The following is a 19137-nucleotide window of genomic DNA, read 5'->3' on the forward strand; positions in this document are numbered from 1 at the left end:
AAATACAGAGGTCTAATTAAGATGCCTTGGATGGCATCTCAGATGGGTACTACCCTACAGTGGTAAATGCATTGACTGCACGGTTATAATCAGGTCAACAGAGATCAGCTTTACTGGGACCATAAAGTCCCTGAAGCCAGTAACTCTTTTGTTTTACATTACTACTCTAGCACCTTACATAATGCCTGGCACATAGGAAGTATTCGATAGAAACTTGGTGATAGACAAAAATATTGTACTATAATCATCAAACTTGCCAAGAGCCTAGAATTTAATGATTCTGGCCACTGAAAAAAAATGGAGAATTTATCACGTGATGGGGTGCTGATTCTCACTACAATGGCAATCATAGTACAATATATAAATGTATCAAATTAACATGTGTACAATGGTGTATGTTAAATATATTTTTAAAAAATACTTGTTGAATGAGTAGAAGAATTATCAAAAGAGATTTTTCCTGGCGAGGCCAAAGCAAGATAGGTAAGCCCTCAAGGCAGACTAATTTATTTAGTGGAGGATAAGGAAAATAATTTCCTCATTAATACAAAAAAAAGTACACAGAAATGATTTTAACTTACTCCATTTTCACTGGCTCAGGTACTCAATGTAAAGAAGGAAAATTCAGAGGAAAAGCCTTTTGTGCTTTTCTCAACTTCCCCCATTCTCTCTGAATTTTCTTATGTGATTTTCCAAGCCAGGCAAAATTTGGGCAAGTGCCTCATTGGTTTCAGAATATGGTAGCACAAATGACACGGTGCTGTGCCTTATTCATTGTCAGGATTTTGACTACAACTATGTGAGCTTGTTGCAAAAGTGACAGTGACCACTGTTAGGCAGGACTATTTTTTTTTTTTAAAGATATTTATTTATTTGAGAGAGCACAAGAGAGGGAACCTGAGCAGGGGGAGGGGCAGAGGGAGAGGGAGAAGCAGACTCTCCATGGGGCTCGATCCCAGGACCCTGGGATCATAACCTGAGCCAAATACAGATGCTTCAGCAGCTAAGCCACCCAGGCACCCTCAGGACTGTTTTTAAATTTCTCCATGAAAGCGCTGTCCGCTTTCATGGAAGCAGGATGAAGTCATTATTTCCAGCTTGGGTACGAAGCCTGAGCTCCCTGACACCGTGAGTCTGACTTTTTCCAAATCTGTTTTAGCTCCTCCTAGAGCTTCCCATGCGAGTGCTTATCAGAATGCCCAATTTCAGTTTTGAACCTTGAACTCTTTTCACCTAAACCCAGAGCTCAGGGAAAGCAGGAGTCCTTGTAACCAGCATCGTCATGTCCCTGCAGGGGAGCCCTTGACCGCCGTGTGAGCCTGACTACTGTTGACCGGGTTGAGGTGTTGAGCTCTTGGACCTTGCTAATGCCAACCTAAAAGATCTGCATTTTCCTACACAGTTGGAGGCAGAGAGCCCTGGTACTCTTAGAGGGTGGGGAAGACTTCCCTGCTCTCCTGGGGAAGAAGGAAGACCCAGGGTGGATGGCAGTCAGGTCCTTAAGTAGGATGGGGCCAGGAGTGTTAAGGGGAGTGGGCTCTGAGTGTTTCCCTTCGTCTCCACCCCATACTGGGTACGGTGCCCATAAAGTTTACAGCGTGAGACAAGCTGAGCATTGTTTGGCCTTGGGAGGCCGTAAGAGGAACCGGCAGGAGCTTCCCAGTTCCTAAATCACCTCTGTTATTTAGAAAGGCTGAATGTAAGGCAGGTTGAGAAAGCTCCCCTATTACTTTCTTCTTCTATTTCATCACAAATAACATTGTAGTTTCTTAGTGTTGTTTTAATGAAGACAGTAGGTGATTCCCATCTTACCGAAAACTTCCCAGTTTCCTTTTTAAAACTGTTATTTTAAGAAAGTGTTGTAAGCCTGACGCGATAACTATGTGTCTCTTGAACCTCAGAGAAGCAGGTGTGGTCTGTGTCGTAATGTTCTAGCTGACTGACGGAAGAGAAGTTCGGGCACCAGATTTGCATGGGGAAGAAGGTGCGGTGTCTTGTGGTTGTCATACCCGTCAGGCTCTCTGGGTCCAGCTAGGCGGGGCCATGTGTTCTCGGTACAAGGTTTTCCTCCAGAGTATCCGTGTTCCTAGACCGGGATTTCCATCAGCGTGTCAGTGCCAGAGCTGGACGTTTTTGAAGTCTTTGCGAATCTTCCCCAAATTGTCTTTGGCTCATTGCTGAAATTACATGTTGAGCCTGAGAACATCACTTTTGTGGCCCTTTTATCTCCTGCTTGATGTCGGTCCCCTGTCTGGTAATCAAGACAGTGGATGCGGGCAAGGGAAGGGGGAAGGCATCCTCATAGGACAGTTGTCAGAAGCTGTGGTGCCGAGGCTGGGCTCTGCCTTGGGGTGGGTTTTCGTTTCCTCCAGGTCCATCTTTCCGGAGGGGTAGGTGAGAGCAGAGGTGCACAGTGTTCATGCGGCTGACAGATTACTCTGTCATTGCTGCTCCTGGCGGACTCCTCTTGAAACGGCCAAGAAGAAGCTTGACTTCTGGGAAAGAGAGGGCTACTTGGGGGAAACCCAGGAATAGCTTTCTGAGCGATCTTCACATCACAAAGAGATTGATTGGCTGATGTCAGCATGAAATGCAGGCCTAGCAACGAGTCAGTGATTGCTGTATCCCCCACTCACATTTCTATCGAGTGCACTGGTTTATAAAGTGCTTTGTCATGGGCGTTATCTGATTTGACCCTTCCCTCAACCCCGTGGGATATTATTTCTATGTTTTATCAGTTTTAGAGGTCAGCATAGTGTGCCTCTCTGAAGGTCATGAAGTTGGCAAAGCAGAGCCATGTTCTAAACTGCTGATGCCTGATTAAATCACAAGACCATTCCAAGGCTCTGGAGTTTCCACTGTGGGAATCACTGCTGGCGAGGCAGCAGTTTACCGTTTGTGAAGTCATGTGGAGGAAGCAAAAATAAAGTTGTTATATTATGTGGTACCAAGACAGATCTAGAAACTTACCCGAGTTGGAAGCCCAGCGGGAAGTTTCTTGAAGGAGGCAGGGTTGGGTTGTCCCTTGAAGAATGGAAGGGATTTGGGACGATTCGGGAAGAAGGGGGTTGGGGAGTACCCAGTGAGGGCATGGGCTTTGTCTTGGGCACATGGCTAGTGCTTACCCCCTACTGGTGGGCTGTTTTTCACTCAAAACAGGCTGGTCAATTTTTTTCAGCTACCAAGATGCCGAATTATGATTTCTCCCTTTCTGATGAAAGAAATGCTCTCCCGTCACTGTCTTGCCCCCTCACAGGGTCCTCAGAAGGGACCCGTGCACCAGGACAGGTTGCTAAGGAGTGTTTGCTTCCCTTTGATGTCATAGGATCCACAGGTCTTCCTTTCTCTAAGGTGGCTGTTGGTTTCTTCAAAATAGCCTCCTCTGTAACTTGGTTAAGTAAACTTAAATGCGGGCGCCCAGGTGGCTCAATCGGGTTGAGTGTCTGCCTTCAGCTCTGGTCATGATCTCAAGATCCTGGGATCAGACCCCACATGGCACTCCTTGCTTGGTGGGGAGTCTGCTTCTACCTCTGACCCTCTCCACTGTTGCTTTTGCTTTTCTCTCTCTCACTCACTCACTGTCAAATAAATAAAAACCTTAAAAAAAAAAAGAAAGAAAGAAAAGGTAAATGTGCAACTTCTAAGTATGATAAATGGAATATCTTGTGATAGTTCACAAACATTACGAGATGGTCTCAAAATCCCCATGTGTTTCCCGTGACAGGTTTGTGATTCTTACCCTACTGAACTGTATGTTCCCAAATCGGCCACGGCACACATCATTGTGGGGAGTTCCAAATTCCGGAGCAGACGGCGATTTCCTGCCCTTTCTTACTACTATAAAGATAACCACGTAAGTCTCAAGGCATGCTTTTGTTTTATGCTTTGCTTTTCTTGTTTTATCATAAACAGGCATTTTCTAGCAGCCTTCTGCTCTGTGTGTGTGTGTGTGTTTGAATTCTTAAAGGTATGTGGCTATTGTTGAGTGTGGTATTACACAACAGAACTCTCCTTAAACTCTTACCTCAGGTAGAAGTTGACCTTTCGTGTTATTTGACAATAAAGTAATGGGATTCTGTCAGAAAATACCTAAAGCTAATCATCCAAGCAAATGTCTGTCCTTTTTTAAGTATGTGTCCTTTTCACCTTGGGAAGCTCTGTGCTCATTTAAACAGTGCTAGGTATCCTTTGAAATGCCTGTTTTAGAAAAGTTTCCAGAATCCATGGCACCTTCTTCTTTTTTTTTAAATGGCACACTCTTTTGAACATCCTCAGTATAAGAAATCTTTGTTTATGGATAGTGGGTTTTATTTTTCAAATATTCCTTATAAGGGGCACCTGGGTGGCTCAGTCAGTGAAGCATCTGATTCTTGATCTCAACTCAGGTCTTGATCTCAGAGTCATGAGTTCAAGCCCCATGTTGGGCTCCACAATGGGTATGGAGCCTCCTCAGAATTATTTATAAAAACCAGGACTGGATTTGTCGGCAACTAACACAGCTTCTAAGTAACAGTGTCTTAAACAGGATAGAATTTTATTTTCTCGCATCTCACATAAAAACTCCAAATGTGGGCCATCCAGGTCTGGTGTCTTGGTTGTCCATTACTCAGTCCACAGAGACCCGAGCTTCTGCACCTTTCTGCTCTGCCTTCCCTTGTCTTTGGTCCTCATCGAGGGGTATAGCAGATGATTTTGGTACCAGCCAACACTTCCAGAGAGCAGCAGGGGGAGAGGGGGCTCACGGGCCCTCATGGCTTTCTGAGGAAGCCTCCGAAAACTGCCACGAGACTCTTCTGCTCACATCCTGTTTGGTCAGAACTGCACAGGGCAGGTGAGAAAATCCACTTTTCCTGGGTAACTGTGTAAACAACTAAAAATTGTGGTTCCATGTCTGGGAAGGACAAGAAAATGCATTTGGGGAGCCAAGAATGGCCTTTGCCACCCACTTCAGAAGTCATTTGACTTTAGCCGGGTAAAAAGTTGGGTTTTCAAGCTAGATGATAGAGTTTTGGATTCAAAGGCAAATTGAGAGCCATAAACAATTGCAACAGATGGGTGCGAGTATGAACGCACACACGTGTACCTGCGGGCGAGGGCGTAGGCTCGGGTCTGTGTCTGATTCTAGGAGGAGGTTTCCAGAAATGCCTTGAACAATGCCATCTGCACCGAGTAAGGCTTACAGCCTTCTGTGCTGTGTGCTTTGGCGGCAAATATTCATTGAGCAGTGCAAGTTCCATTAATTGAAAGCATATAAATTGTCTTACTTTTAGTTCCATTCACTGGGGTCTAAAAATGGCAACTATGTTATTAATGTTCTGTAGTCCTTGACTCCAGCTGTATTTCAGCCTACACAGAGCCAGAGCAGTGGTGAAAGAATGATGTGAATTTCCTTTAAAAAAAAAAAAAATGCAGAGCGAATAGGGAATTTCATGGCATTCTATTTGAAGTTAGGATACCGGTAGCACTGACACTTTCATTCTTCGATAAAGAAGTAAGAGAGGGAGGATCTTTTATTCTTTCATTGTTGTTTAAGAGGTGAAGGTGGGCTGGGTATTGTGAGCGTAAGGTCTGTCCTACTTCTTCTCCTTCTGTTCTGACGTTCTTGAGAAAAGAGACTCTTATCTTGGTCAGTGTGAGTATTGCCAAGGCCAAGTGTGCAATGTCTCGGAACAGGGAGGAAGTGTTGGCAGGAAGACCCCAGAAGCTCTTCTCCTGCTGGCTTCAGCTTCTCCTTGTTCCATTCCTGCTCTTGGGTGTCATTCTTGACTTGATCTCCAGGCTTGAAAATGAATCGTGCAGCCCTCAGGGATGGTGGGAAAGAATTGATTTCCTGTAGTTAGAACTTGCAGGAGGACAATGCCTCACGCTTAGCTCTTCTTACAAGGTATTAAATAGAGATGTGTTTCTGAGCGTTCCGTTCCTCGGTGAGCCTGTCACCCCAGGGAAACAGTCCATGTGCCACGTACCCGCACATGCTGACCCCTCCCCCCTCCCCCCAGGAAGTAAACTCCGTTCTGCACACAACAGAATGATTCGTTTTGTGTTTTATAACGACATTTAGGTCTCAAGGTTCGTGATGTAAATGCTTCCGATGCAGCTAGGGATTTTTATCAAGGGAAAGAGTGACAAAGGTGGACATCAGGGGTTAAATGGTTGATGTGTGACATAACAAAGCAGCTGTTCATGCTGTCACTGCTCTGGAAAACTCATACACAACCAGGCAGTCTTCCATAAAAAAGTAAACAGATAGAAAAAAAAAAAAAGTGAACGGGTGGATTATGTAAATTTGCTGACCTTTCTTTCTTCCCTTTTAGACATTTTAGACTTAAGAGTATGTATACCTCACCCAATAAAACTTAATGCATGTGAATAAGAAAATCATATCTTTTAGTTCCTCACATATCCTTCTGTTCCTGAAGGGCCCCTTTTGCGAGTGAGATGGCTTGTCTCGTGTAGTAGCGGGATCCGTGTTAGATTATGACCTGAAATGCATGCTTGAAATGCATTGCTTGAGTGAGAAGTCCTGGGGAGAATCCTTTGATATAAATGTCCCTGCTGAGGGAACACCATTCCTTTCGGATCAACTTTTATGACACATGGTGTTGTAATCCCTTCCTAGTCACTTGTTAGTGAGATGAGGATTCGTGCCCTAGGTTCCAGGGAAGCCTGTACACATGACACCTGACACGGGGCAGAAGCAGTTGTCAGCCGTCTGAGTTGTGTGACTCACTTCTCAGGGAAAGAGCGCATGGCGTACCATACAGGGCACCCCCGGGGTGGCACTCAGGCATAGAGTGAACCAGCAGGGACTGGGGGACTTTCTAGTGATGTCAGGTTCCTAGGGGAGGATGTGACTGGCTTGTTGAATTCCGTGGGCTGGCAGGGCACTGAAAGCCTCTATTCAGAAATGAGTAGGAGCTGCCTCAGGTCTGCAGGGAAGGTTAGCCAGGGGGCTTTTTCCATAGGAGCAGGGGATAGAGGCGCACTTGCTGTTGGTTAGTTGAGATCCTCCCAATTTTACCAATGTTGGAGGCAGCCCAGAATAAAAATTATAGGCCTTGAAGTGCTCAGGGTTATATAGAGCCATCCAGACTCCCTTTGGATAGCAAACTATCAACAGCTTTGTAGGTAACAGAGATGAATAAGCTGTAAATGTCACTTACATTTGGAACCTGCGTGTTTTTGTTATTGACCAGCCTTTAGGACTGCTGTATACTTTCTTCTTTTGTCCTAATGTTTCAATTGTTTTTAAGTCAATTTTTTTCACTGTTTTTAAACAGTTTTGCTTTAAATGGTTAATAGCACAATTTCCCAAATTCACAGTACAAATCTTTGGGAAACCAAACTCTGTAAGATTTCCAAAGAGGGATTTCCCTTAAGAAAAATACAGACCTTTTCTCTTCCTTTTATAACTAATGTTTATTGAAACTCACTATGTGTTAGGTACAGTTCTAGGAAAATTATAAACCTTATCACAGTCTGTACTTTTGAAGTTATTATCCTCATATTGTAGATGAGAAAACCGAAGTTCAAAGACAATAGGTCAGTTATCCAAGATCATATACCAGGGAAGAGCGAACTGTGGATTGAAAGCCAGACCTTCTTGGATGCCACATCTTAATTCTCTTTGACTTATTTCTGCTTCCTGACTTATTTCTGTTTGTGAGTGCTGTATTATTTCAGTTAAGAATCCAGGATCAGAAAATGTTATGCCTGGATGAAATTCCTGGCTTCCCTAATTATTAGCTGTGTGACATTGAGGAAGTTACTACCCTTCTCTGTGCCTCGGTTGCCTCATTTATAAAATGGAGCAAATGATAGATCTTCCCAGGTACGGTAATTGAGAAGATTAAATAAAAACAACACAAAGTTTTTATAATAGTGCTTATCACATAGTAAGCATTCCAAAAATGTTGGATATTTAAATTACGAGTAGTGTTGTAGATGCGGGGCTCTCGGGACCTTTTACCATTGAAGACTTCCCTCTGCTCTCAGGTGACAGAAATCAGTGAGAAAGCCTGCCAGGTAGGGCGACATTCTCTCCACAGCGGGACTGGCTGGGGTACATGGAAGGTGAGCAGACACACCTCGAGGCTACTCACAGCTCCGCACAAAACTGGTAACGAAATGTTAGCCCCAAGGCAATGAAGAATTCCCAGTGAAGTGTATCTAGAGGTTCTGAAGAAAATAGAGCTACAAAAACATTAAAAGGAGTTGGTTTAATCTATTTGGTTTAGTTTATTGACCACATTTCATCGTGGAACTGTTCTGACTTAACCCCTCCCTTAAGACTAGCTGCTCTCGTCCTGCGGGTAATTACTGACGGCGGCGCTCGCTCTGTGGCTTCGTTTCCTCGTTGGAGTCCCACGGGTCCCGGGACTTCAGGTGTCGTGTGTGCATTCTCAGACAAATTCTCACCCTGGACATGCATTTCCTTCCTGTCTAAGTCTTTCTGATAGTCTAAGAAATCCCCCAGTGGTAACCCGGTTAACTAGTATCTCTTCAACCCCATGAAGTTTCAGGTAGAACCAGCTCAGAGCTGTTGTCGCCGCCTCCACCAGAATTCCCTCAGGGCAGGGGGGCAGGGCCTGAAGAAACAGAACCCGCAGGAGCAGCACTGAGAAGCCCTCTGGGGCGATTTACTTTCTCCCCATGGAAGCTGCTTGCCTCTCTTTCCAGCCTGCCTTTGGTCCCTGCCTCCAGAACCTCCGTCTTGTGAATGTCCTCATCCGGGTTCGGCCCCCCAAGCCCTTTCTCCTCCAGGCTGCAGTCGCACTTCTGCCAATAATTTAAGAATTCCACTTAATTCCGCTGCCTCTTTGCTTTTTTGCCTGCCCCTTCTCCCCTGGACGTCCCTCCTGGACTCTGAAAACCTGGCTGCAGGGCCCAGAGTTTTGTTTTGTTGTTCTTGTTGTTGCTGTTTTTAAATATTTATTTGTTTATTTTGGAGTATGAGTGAGTGGGGGAGGGGCAGAGGAAGAGAATCCCATGCAGACCCCTTGGTGAGTGTGGAGCCTGATCCACAGGGGCTCGGTCCCACAACCCTGAGACCATGACCTGAGCTGAAGCCAAGAGTCGGAGCCTTCACCGACTGAGGCACCCAGGCGCCCCAGCGCTCTTGGCCAGCCTCAGTGATTGCCCTCGCTGTCACAGAAACGTGCTGGAACTCTCTGGCAGTGCCCCAGTTATGCATCCAGCTGCTCGGCAGTTCTGGGACTTGCCAGCGGTCCCTCAGCGGAAGGATGGGTGGTTAGCAAGAGACATTCCCACCTTCTCCAGGGAGGAGCACCAACGCTTCCTTTCTTCGGAGGAAACCCCAACCCCAGCTAAGTTGTCCTGGGCTGAACTTTAGGGACAGTTAAGCTGTGCTTGGACTCAGAGCTGGGTTGTCCCTTCCTGGAGCAAGGCCAGCAGGCTCTGCCACCCCCATGTTGAGCGAGTTTGCCCTGTGTCACCTGCCTGCCTGCAGCTGGAGGCCTCTCTTCCTCGCAGAGCCTTGCTCCCTCCACCCTCTCGTCCAGTGGACTCGCAGCTTCAATGAAGATTCTTGGCAAGACTCTTTCCTCTAGTGTTAACATTGAAGTCCCTAAAAAGTACTTTCCCACCAAAGTGTAGGTTCTAGAGCTGCAAGGAGGTATCCATACTCCGCTCCTAGTACAGCAGGGAAAGGTTCATGCTGTCGTAGATGTTGTCTGTCAGCACAGCAGACCAGGGAGATTGCAGGATAGAACACAGCCTGATGGCAGAGGAGCCCCTGTTCCTGGGCAGCCTGGGGCTGTGCCTGCTGCTGTCCTGGGTGCAGAGGGAGCTTTTCACAGCAGGAACTTCCCTGGTTAGGATTAGAACTGGTTTTTGGTATTTGTGATGTTTCCAACTGAGCTGGTAAAAACTGATGCAAAGCATTACACAATAACTTTTTTTTTTCCTAGTCTTGTTATTAGCAGTATCCTGTAAATCGTAGGAGAACAGTTACTTGCTTTATATTTCTACCTTCAACGGAAAACGAAATAATACCAGTGAAAGGGAAAGTAGGCTACTTAAATGGCTTTATATTCCATGACTTAAATCCTATTCGAAACTTCCAAATTCATTCCTAATTTCTTCCTTGGAGAAACTTAGCACTGCTTGCCCTGGTGGTGGTTTCTCTGGCCTGAATTAGAAAGACGCCGAGCTCGGTTTTTGGAAGGCGTGTCTACAAGCCAGTGTTGGGGGTGTGTCAGGGACCCAGGGGGTTGTTGTTGGGGACAGGGTCTCGAGGTGTCTGAGGGCACTGACGCTGCTGTGTCCCACAGGCCTCCATCTGCCGGAGCAGCCAGCCCCTGTCTGGCTTCAGTGCCCGGTGCCTTGAGGACGAGCAGATGCTCCAGGCCATCAGGAAAGCCAATCCGGGGAGCGACTTCATTTACGTCGTGGACACGCGGCCCAAAGTAAGTGTTGCTGTTCCGTGCATGTCTTTGCAGCCCCGCAGCAGGGACGCGGAATGGACTGTCGTGCCCGCTCTGGGTGCCTTGTCGGCCAACGGGCTGCTCCTCTTTGTATAGTCAGGAGGGGGCCACCCGGCTCAGTGAGTGTTTCTCCGCGGGTGCGTGTGTTTGCACCTGTGAGTTTCCAGGGGGTGCCCTAAGCTCCTCAGCACATCAGGTCCTTTGGAGAGTTTCCCTGCTCCTAGCATCGTGCTGGGTACACAGTCCACACAGCGGAAGAGTGTGGTTTGATCTTCAGCTTGCTCTCCTAAATACACCAAATTATTTCTTGGTCTGTTTCTTTTTTTTTTTTTTTAAAGATTTTATTTTATTATTATTTATTTGACAGAGAGAAATCACAAGTAGGCAGAGAGGCAGGCAGAGAGAGAGAGGGAAGCAGGCTCTCTGCTGAGCAGAGAGCCCGATGCGGGACTCGATCCCAGGACTCTGAGATCATGACCTGAGCCGAAGGCAGCGGCTTAACCCACTGAGCCACCCAGGCGCCCTCTTGGTCTGTTTCTAAAACGACCTTTTCTGCTCTGACAGTAAGAAATTACTGTGGCGCTCTCACACTTCGGTGTTTGTGAGGCGTTCAGCTACACCATTTCAGATTCAACTTGCAGAGATCTGGATCTGTGACTCGGGAAGATTTACGATATGCAGTGTCAAGTAAAAACATAATCACAAAATAATATGCATACTGTTGTGTTGATGTCAAATAAAACCCCTGGCATATAAAAGTTTCTGTTAAACTGAAAAAAAAATCTGGAAGGATAAATACAAACCTGTTAAAATTCTGTGGAGAAGGGAGGATTTAGAGAGGCAGAGAACTTTCTACGTGTCTTGTTTGAAAACAGTATTTTAACTGTGCATGTATTCATATACTGATTTTATAATTTAAAAGAACAGTCCACAGGAAATAATGGATCTAGTTGTCAAGGGGTAAGCCACGTCTATCATGCAGGGTATTTCCCATCCTGACTTCCATTTTTTTCTTTTTTTTAAAGATTTTATTTATTTATTTGACAGACAGAGATCACAAGAAGACAGAGAGGCAGGCAGAGAGAGGAAGGGAAGCAGGCTGCCTGCCAAGCAGAGAGACTGATGTGGGGCTTGATCCCAGCACCCTGGGATCATGACCTGAGCAGAAGGCAGAGGCTTTAACCCACTGAGCCACCCAGGAGCCCCACTGACTTCCATTTTTTTTAATGACTATTAGTGTTAGGTCTAATTTAATTTCCCATTCCACTGTTTAGACCTACTTGTTTGTAGATCAGTTAACAAAACGAAGCCTCGGAGGGATGGGCCAGTGAATACATAGAAACCCAATCACCTACCAGCGCAGGGCATCTGTAAGACAACATGAGATAACAAAGCCAAATGGCCTTATTCAACATCTCTGGCATGATAATTTCTTGCGAATAATGAAAACGGGCCTGGCCCTCTGCCTGAAAAAAGGGAGAAGTACATGTAGCAATCTTTCCACATGGGCATGGAATAGGGCTCAAGATCTAGTGAGCAACAAGAGTGAGAATCAGAAAATACGTACAATGTCATCCCATTTATGTAATAATAATTATAAAAATTATATAGTACTCTATGCATTTAAAGAATCTGCATGGGTGGTATACCCCAAACCACTGACAGTGGTTTTTCCTGTGGGGTAAAAGGAAGATTTTAAGAAATTGTTTACTTTATAATAATTACAGTCCCCAAATTTTTTAATCATGAAAAGGTTCAAAGAGCATGAGGACCTTAATTCTAAACATAGTTACCACACAGCCAAAAATTCTACTCCTAACTTGAGAGAAATGAAAACATATGTCCACCAAAAACTTACCTGTGACTATTTCTTCATAGTTAATAATAACTGAAAAGTAGAGACCACCACATGGCCATCCACTGAGAATGAATTAATAAGATGTGGTATATCCATTAAGTGGAATATTATTTGACTATAAAAAGAAAAGCAGTACTTCCTATACTACAACACAGATGGACCTTGAGAACACGACCTTAAGGGAAAGAAGCCCGTCACAGGGGCCCATGCCTCGTATGAGTCTGTTTGTGTGAAATGTCCAGAACCGACGGATCCAAAGAGACAGAAGTTGGGCTGGTGGTTGCCTTGGGCTAAGAGGATTGACTGGAGGAAGTGGAGGTGACAGCTAATGGGTAGAGGGTTTCATGGGGGGAATTAAAGTGTTCTAGAAATAGAATGTGGTCATCATTACACAACTCCGTAAATACACCAAACACCACTGAATCGTGCACTTTGAGCGGATGAATTGTGCGGCCTGTGAGTTATGTGTCAACAAAGCTATTTTTAAAAAGAGCCTAAGGACACAAGAAACATCAGAACAGGAAGCAGGAAGTACAACCATCAGCCCCAAATCACTAAAAAATATACATGGACATTAAGAATACCTAACTATAGACATAGTCTGCACTCATGGGCCATATGAGAATTGAGAATTGGATATTATCCATTATGTAGGCCCTCAGACCCTGGCAGTTTTCAATGCTTCTCTAAGCCTCATTTCATCAAATACTGTGATTCTCGGCCTGGTTCCCTTAATGTGAGGTTTTCCTGGTGTAAGATCAGAGCCGTAGTCATACCCTCGACCTCCACCGGTCCCGTCCCGTGCTCCTGACGGCAGCGCAGCGGTGGGACAGCCGTGGGCGGGGAGGCAGCGAAGGCCTCTTTCCCAGACACCAGATCAGCAAATCAGTCCCGAGATCAACGATAAAGCCCATGTTACAGCTGGAGCCCATCCTAGCAGACGACACGTGGAGGAGTCTCTTCCCTTTACGTAATGTGAAAACAAAACACACTGGTAAGAATCTCAAACTGGAAAACAAAACAAAAACAAAACGAAGCTGCTCTGCCGGCAGATTTTCACTTGAAAGCCACCAGGAGCCCTCTGACTTGACGGTTCTCTTTGGGTGTGGACTTTTCTCTCCGGCTGATCGCACTGCCTCCCCACCCTTCTAAACTCGGCTGTTTTCTGTCCTCTTCACTGTACCTTTCATGTAAGTCAAGGGCCGCTGTTTGGAATTTCCTCGTGACCCGAGGGGACCTGAAGAAGGCCTGCGTCTTAGGCACGAGCGGGAGCCCAGGAAAAGGAAAAGATGGAGAGGGCTTTCTTGAATTGGGGTGCCCTTCTCCTGTCCTGCATTCCCAGATTTAAATAAAGCCAGACAGATGCACCTACTCATTTCAGGGCCAGCGATCCAAGTGTGTACTATACCACAGAAACCTTCTGGAAAATGTGGCAGCTGTTGAGCCAGGCGTATTCCGGATTTAAAATGAATTAATCCAGAGGATTTGATTTGAAGGGTATATTTAGCACGAAGCGTGTTTACTCGTGGCGATAAGAAGTTTGAGGCTGATCCATTAAAGAAAACTGGTGTCTCCTCCGAGGGCCCCGTTGTATTTGCTTACCCAGCCACACACTTCGCAGGAGTTCTGAACTCTCTGCTTTGGCCTCTTGTTCTTTTCAAGAACAAGTCTGTTGACTTTTGGTTCCCGAGTGTTAGGCTTCCTTGGTAGCCAGGGATGGAGCCCATGGTTGTTATAGGTGGTAGGAGCGGGCACTGGGGCCCTGCCCTGAGTTTGCTCTCCGGTTTAACTAAAAAGAGAAGGGCCTGGGTGGCTCAGTTGTTAAGCGTCTGCCTTCAGCTCTGGTCAGGATCCCAACATCCTGGGATCGAGCCCTGCACTGGGCTCTCTGCTCAGTGGGAAGCCTCCTTCTCCCCCTCCTCGTGTTCCCTCTGTCACTGTGTCTCTCTCTATCAAATAAATAAATAAAACCTTAAAAGAGAGAGAGAAAGAAAGGATCAGGAGGCATCTGAATCATTCCTGCCCTGAGAGCAAGGCTCTCCCCACACGCTGCCTGTTGAGATGAAAGCCTCCTGAATTGCTTGTTGACATTAAAATCTTGGGAGGCAGAGGTGGTGAGGTCCCGGCATGTATTGAATATCTGCCCCAAAACAACTCTGCGCTTGAGGGCATATATTCCTGCTGGGATTTGGTGTCTTAAGAAGATAGAAAACGGGGCACCTGGGTGGCTCAGTGGGTTAAGCCTCCGCCTTCAGCTCAGGTCATAATCCCAGGGTCCTGGGATCGAGCCCCGCATCGGGTTCCCTGCTCCGCGGGGAGCCTGCTTCCCCCTCTCTCTGACTGCTTCTCTACCTACTTGTGATCTCTCTCTCTTTCTCTGCGTTAAATAAATAAATAAAATCTTAACCAAAAAAAAAAAAAAAAAATGAAGAAGAAGAAGAAGACAGGAAACCATATGGATGCAGTAGATGTTGAATTGTAAAACGAGAGGAACTCAATTTTCTGTCAACCTTGTCGATGACTTCGGGTTACTTTTAGTCGGGGACTTTGCCGAGCTTATAAAAATGCTTGTTTAATTCTTACAGTAATCCTGAAAATGAGATGTTTTCTTTTTAAGGAGAGGGCTTAGATTTCGAGAGGTTAAGTATAAATCTGCCCAAGGTCGCATGGTTGAGGACAGAGCCCGTGCGCCGGTGCAGACTCACCTGTGGCCAAAGCCTGGGCTCTGCTCACGGGGCCGTGACACCCTTCACCGCAGTGTCCCGGGGAGCCTTGCATCCGCCTCCGCCTCAGCAGGGCTGCCACCTCCGAGCACACCGTAGTGAAGCTGGAGACAAAGAGCTGTAGAACCTCCCAGAAGCTCATCCAGAATCAGGCCAGGGCCAGAGGGGCCAGCAGGGCTCTGAGCTGGGCTCTGCCACCAGCACCCTGGGAGGGAGCCCCGAGCTGAGAAGGGCGGGGGTTGGGCAGCCGCCTGCCTCTGCTGATGCTCTGCCTTTTGTCCTTGCTGCTTCCCCCCAAAGACGGCTTTGTGGTTATGGTTTCGAATTGCTCCCTGTAAGCAGATTTTTAGTTGCATTATGGGATGCTGGCTGTTTTTGTGTTTCTCTGGGATCAGTAATGAGGTGACTTCAAGCCCCGTGGGGGGTGGGGGCAGGATCTGAGAGAATCCGTTGTAAGGATTGGGGCGCCTGTAAGAGGAGAATGTAGGACCTCCTCTTGTAGTGGGGTGTGTCCCGGCCGTGCTAAGGGCGCCGTGCTGCGGTGAGCAGGGGGAAAGGCAATTGGAGAACAGCAGGGTTCAGAGAGGTGGCGTGGTCTGCACCCCTGTTGGGTAGAGCAAGGATGGAGGGATTTCCCATGGGTCAAGTGCACACTGAGGAAGTGCGCAGGAGCCATCTTGCTAGTGTCCCTCCAAAGAGGGCTTGTCTCCTAGCAGTCCCCAGCTGCATGTGACTGCAGGGTGTTTGCTGGGGAGGCAAGTTGAGGGGATTAGAAGAGGCTGAAGCCAGGGGGATCTCCCATGTCCGTGACCTGTGTACCTCGTATCTTCATGAGCGCACATGCAGGCCCTAGGAGAAGCAGCATTTGGACCCTTGCAGCAAGAGGGCAGTGATGGCCGGCAGGTGTGTCCAGAAAAGCAGTGACATCAATAGAGAAAGAACTGTGGTCTTGCCTGGTTCATGAAGAGATGTTCACCCTAGCCCTCCTCTGGACCTGCCTCCGCCACACCCCTCCCAAAGCAGATAGGGCCGAGAAGAAAGAGGAACCAGAAGGGAGTCAGAGAGCAGACCCCCTTGCCCGTCCCCACAGTCTGTAATGAGGGAAAGAGATAATTTTGCATCTTATATGCGATTGGGATTTTAAATGGAGCTGGATGGTGATTTTTCTCTCTTGAGTGTAAGCCAAAAGCTATTCATTCTGCCTAAGATGCCCTCCGGGATAGAAAAGGAGGATTTCACTCGCAGAGCTGTACACAGAAGTTGCGAGAAAGCAAGCTTTCTCATATTGTCATGTCATGCCACAAGTTCAGGCTCTTCGTTTCACCAGTTAGAGATGGAGGGAGCGAAAGGAGCGTCGCGTGACGCTCGCTCGCTCGCTTGCTGCTCGGCTGGGGCCCCCACCTCCTCCTGCCAAGATAACTTCTGTTCTCATTTCCCACCCCCGTCCGATCAGCGCCTGCCATTAGGCAGGTACGGAATGTGCTCTGCGGAAATCGGAGACCGAGGGCTAAGACTGATCTAGTCTTTGGAGTGACCAGGCTGGCCATTAAGTTGATATCAAGATTATCGTTGGCGAAGTTCTCCTGGTTGTGGTGTGTCTGACGGACGGCTTGATCGACGGTCACAGGAAGAATCTGATTCTGTTTCTTAACATTCTTGGCCCGTTCACCTCTCCCCTTCAGTCCGACATTCGGTCCTTTGTCGGGCCAGGCAGCCCATCAGTACTTCTTCGGTGAGTCTCCCCGCGGAGCCTACGTCCTCCACCGCAGCCCAGTGGGACTTCTCCGCCGTCTACACGACATCCTAAAATGTTCCAGCAAACCTGCTCAGAGTCCTTCAGTTGCTCTCAACCGCCGTTAGCCTTCTGATTCGGCCTCTCTGTCAGAGGACTCGAAATTTTTAGCCTCTCTCGCCCCTGCCACCATCCATGAACCATCGACTCTGGTCGGCTCCTGTCGGCTCACAGATACCCATCTGCCCCTTGATCTCGTGTCCCATGTCTTCTGGAATGCCCTCCCCTTTGTCTCCATGTCCCAGATGACTAAGTCCACCTCAAGGCTTTTTGCTTTCATGAGACGGGATCCCCGGTCCCCTAGGCCACATGGTGCTGGTCCCCATTTGAACTCCTGTCATTCCCGGCCTCTGCTGGTCACTCAGCTCCTGCCTCGTCCTGGCCGATCGAGTCCGTTATTCATTAAGAGTTTGTGGAGGGGCATCTGGCTCAGTCAATTACGTGTCTGCCCTCAGCGCGGGTCATGATCTCGGGGTCCTGGGATGTGGCCCCATGTTGGGCTCCCTGCTCAGTGGGGAACCTACTTCTCCCTCTGCCTCTCCCTCTGTTTGTGCTGTCTCTGTCTCTCTCTCAAATTAACAAAAAAAAAAAAAAAAAAAAAAAAGGGTTTGTGGAGAAATGAGCGGGTTCTTTTTATTTCACTGATAAGCTTTTCTGCCCCCAAAGATGCTGAGATTATCAAATAGTGGAGTGATCTTGGGTAAGAAAACAGCATTTTTTTCTCAGCTCTGCGTGTCATTTGTCTGTTGTGTTCCTTACGCATAAATTGAAGCTGGAATGCAGTTACCTCCACTGTTGTACTTATTTGAGAATTTTTTGGAATGGAGTTGAATAGCTTTTCCTTCGCTCGTGAGAGCTGGAGTTCTCAGCCAAAGGCATGGGGGACAAATTAGACTTATTCTAATACTGTTTGATTTACACAAGACAGACTTTATCTGGAAATTTATAAACTAGGTCCAGGATAGCTTCTTGAATTTTTATTAATCCTAAAACCATACTTCCTGCTCTGAGGGTTCAGCATTTGCTACACTATCCTGATAAGTCCCCAGTGAAATCTGTGGAAACCTTGACAAAGTACACCTCGGATGCTAGATTAAATATCGCCATCTTCTGTTCATTATGAGAAGTACCGTTGACTTTCAAGAAGCCATCTTGTGTTGCTCCTTTGCTTTCAAAGACCAAACAAATTATCCCATGTCACAGGGTCTCAACTGTGTTTGAATATGAACAGAGTTCTAATTATACATTCAAAGGATAGTACAAATGGTATTTGGGGTTTTATTTACTACACTATTTAAAAAGGGTATCTCTGCAGTATGTGGTAGGGAGGCCTAATTCGAATTATTTAAGATACAGAAGAAATATAAGGCTCATGTAGCATCAAGATTCTTGCAAGTAATCTATTAATTGTTTTATTTTATAAAGTTTGTTGTAAAGGATCGGGCAACAGCATTGGAAAATAATCATGCAAAGGAGTGATATTTTATAACAGTACGTTTCGAAAGAATAATGCCTATAGGTAATTTTAGGAAAAAATTCCCCTTAAAATATTTAAAGATTTTAAAGCATAAACATGAGTTGTCTTCAAAATAACATCATTTATATATAAATATGTGTGTGTGTGTGTGTGTGTGTGTGTGTGTGTGTATATATATATATATATATATATTTTTTTTTTTTTTTTTTTTCCCTTGAGGAAGGCCAAACCCTTTATTCTCAGAGCATGCCCAGGAGAAAGGTGGCAATCACTGGAAGCAGTGTCGTGGGCTGATGTCACAGGCACTAAATTGTGAGCAGGACCGCTCTGGAGAAGGGAGGTGTCCACTAGCCCCAGCTCTGAGTGGCACCAGCTTGCCCTCTGCTGTTTCATTTTTCACTTCTAATACCTGTTATGTCTATTATTTGAATTACAAACCCAATATATTTTAGTAACAAAGAACACAAAGGCATCAAAAGTAGTATTTGTAGTGTCCCCTGGTGCTTATCACCTCAGTGTTTCTGCTCTAATTGCTGCCATGTTGGTATCCATGTTCATAGGTTTTGTTTTTGTGTGTGTGTGTGTTTGTAGTTTTAATCTGCTTAATCAAACATGTATAAGCATAAATACATATCTGTTTTATAAGGAATGAGATTACTGAATGAATATTATTCTTTAGGTTACTCTTTTCACTTAATGATGTCATGGGCCAATTCCGAGTCTGTCTGTCTCTATGTCTGTCTCTCTTTTTTTCTCTCTCTTTCTAGAATCTATGTCTTTTTGTCTCTGTAGAAGTTCATGGTGTGAATATACCATAATTTATCTACCTGTTGCTCTATTGA

The 19137-nt window shown here is 46.2% G+C and overlaps 1 protein-coding gene across 1 annotated transcript in view; it reads left to right on the forward strand.

Annotated features, from left to right (window-relative positions):
• The window catches only part of MTMR7 (myotubularin related protein 7), a 102687-nt gene that overhangs the window by 56583 nt on the left and 26967 nt on the right, over window positions 1-19137 (forward strand). The window contains exons 5-6 of the mRNA XM_082715603.1: window positions 3725-3853; window positions 10293-10427. Coding sequence (XP_082571729.1) covers window positions 3725-3853; window positions 10293-10427 — 264 coding nt within the window. The remainder of the gene's footprint in view (window positions 1-3724; window positions 3854-10292; window positions 10428-19137) is intronic.

This window comes from Mustela nivalis, assembly GCF_964662115.1.
Source record: "Mustela nivalis genome assembly, chromosome: 20".
NCBI lineage: Eukaryota > Metazoa > Chordata > Mammalia > Carnivora > Mustelidae > Mustela > Mustela nivalis.